This window comes from Echinops telfairi, unplaced genomic scaffold, assembly GCF_000313985.2.
Source record: "Echinops telfairi isolate 266 unplaced genomic scaffold, ASM31398v2 ScPeMD7_1713;HRSCAF=2227, whole genome shotgun sequence".
NCBI classification, from domain to species: Eukaryota; Metazoa; Chordata; class Mammalia; order Afrosoricida; family Tenrecidae; genus Echinops; species Echinops telfairi.
This window is the reverse complement of record NW_022105611.1, coordinates 21,860,777-21,862,128: the sequence shown is the minus strand read 5'-3', so window position 1 is coordinate 21,862,128 and position 1,352 is coordinate 21,860,777. Positions and strand designations below refer to the sequence as shown.

General features: G+C 35.8%; 1 protein-coding gene across 6 annotated transcripts in view; it reads left to right on the top strand.

The window, feature by feature from the left end:
• Window positions 1–1,352, top strand: part of NUP98 (nucleoporin 98 and 96 precursor) — an 89,826-nt gene that overhangs the window by 50,455 nt on the left and 38,019 nt on the right. For all 6 annotated transcript variants that reach the window (XM_013006202.3, XM_045293061.1, XM_045293060.1 and 3 more), the window contains one exon: window positions 336–634. In XM_013006202.3, coding sequence (XP_012861656.1) covers window positions 336–634 — 299 coding nt within the window. The remainder of the gene's footprint in view (window positions 1–335; window positions 635–1,352) is intronic.

The following is a 1,352-nucleotide window of genomic DNA, read 5'->3' as shown; positions in this document are numbered from 1 at the left end:
TCCTCATTTAAGGAAAATGCTGAAAAGATCCAGATCTATTCATCATGAAACTAGACCAGTTAAATGCTTAGACATTAGAGTCAAGGTTTCCTATGTGAAAAGCCCCATCCTCCTGTGTAGAATTTTTGACCTTGGGCAAGTTATTTTTCTCTGTTCCCTTATCTATATAAAGTGGAGACAGTGATAGTAATCTATGTCACAAGGTTATTGTCAGGATTAAATAAAATTTTACTATGTAGAATTGCATAGAACTGTGCCAAGCAATTAATGATTTGGTTGCTTAGCATTGTTACTACTACAAAAGGCTATTTTTTTTCCCCCTTTTCCCATTACAGATTCAGTTTTCTGAGCAAAACTGTTGAGGAGAACCATCAGCAGGATGGAGATGAGGATTCTCTTGTGTCACGTTTTTATACTAACCCCATTGCCAAACCCATCCCTCAAACCCCAGAAAGTGCTGTAAATAAGCACAACAGCAGTAGCAGTGTGGACGATACCATTGTTGCATTAAATATGCGGGTCGCTTTGAGAAACGGGCTAGAAGGAAGCAGTGAAGAGACCTCTTTCCATGAGGAGTCTTTGCAAGATGATCGAGAAGAAGTAGAAAATAATGCTTATCATATGCACCCGGCAGGTAAGGTTCAGATCCGTACATGATTATTCTTTGACCGTCCTATATCAAATCTCACTGATCACAGATTTTCAACAGCAAGAACCAGCTATCTGAACTTGTCAGTATTGTTATTATAGTTGGTAGAGGATACTATTGAAATACTTTCCACTTGTGCTTTAGGTGATTGCTAATTCACATACTTTTGGGACTTTGTGAAGTAGTTAAAATTGTTAAGTATTAATTGTTCTTTTGTAACTTAGAATTCAAAGTTTATTGCCAGAAAGGTAGAATTCAAATCCTGGCATGTTCTTATGTTTCTAAACTCATCTGTTTATTTATTAGTTTATTATTATTATTAAAATGAAAATAATTACTTCTTGTCATAGGCGGCTTGACAGATTTGAAGTAGATTAGGAGTTTGTACCACTATTGACTGACTTGTGTGCAGGCACTGAAGTGATAGCTGTTGCAGTGGTTATTTGATATCATCTTAGTATTTTTTCCAACAAAGGCAAAGCCATTAAATAGGATCTTGGGGTCTTAAAACTTATGTTTTCTATGGTGCTGTTTTCATGTTGGCATCATATTCTTATATTTGTTTTTTAAATTTTGTTATTGAAAACAATTACATGTAAGTAAATTACATAGATCTGACATTTTGCCGCCTTTACACACACACACACACACACACACACACACACACACACACACGAGTTTTTCCTTTCAGTTGTCTAGTACC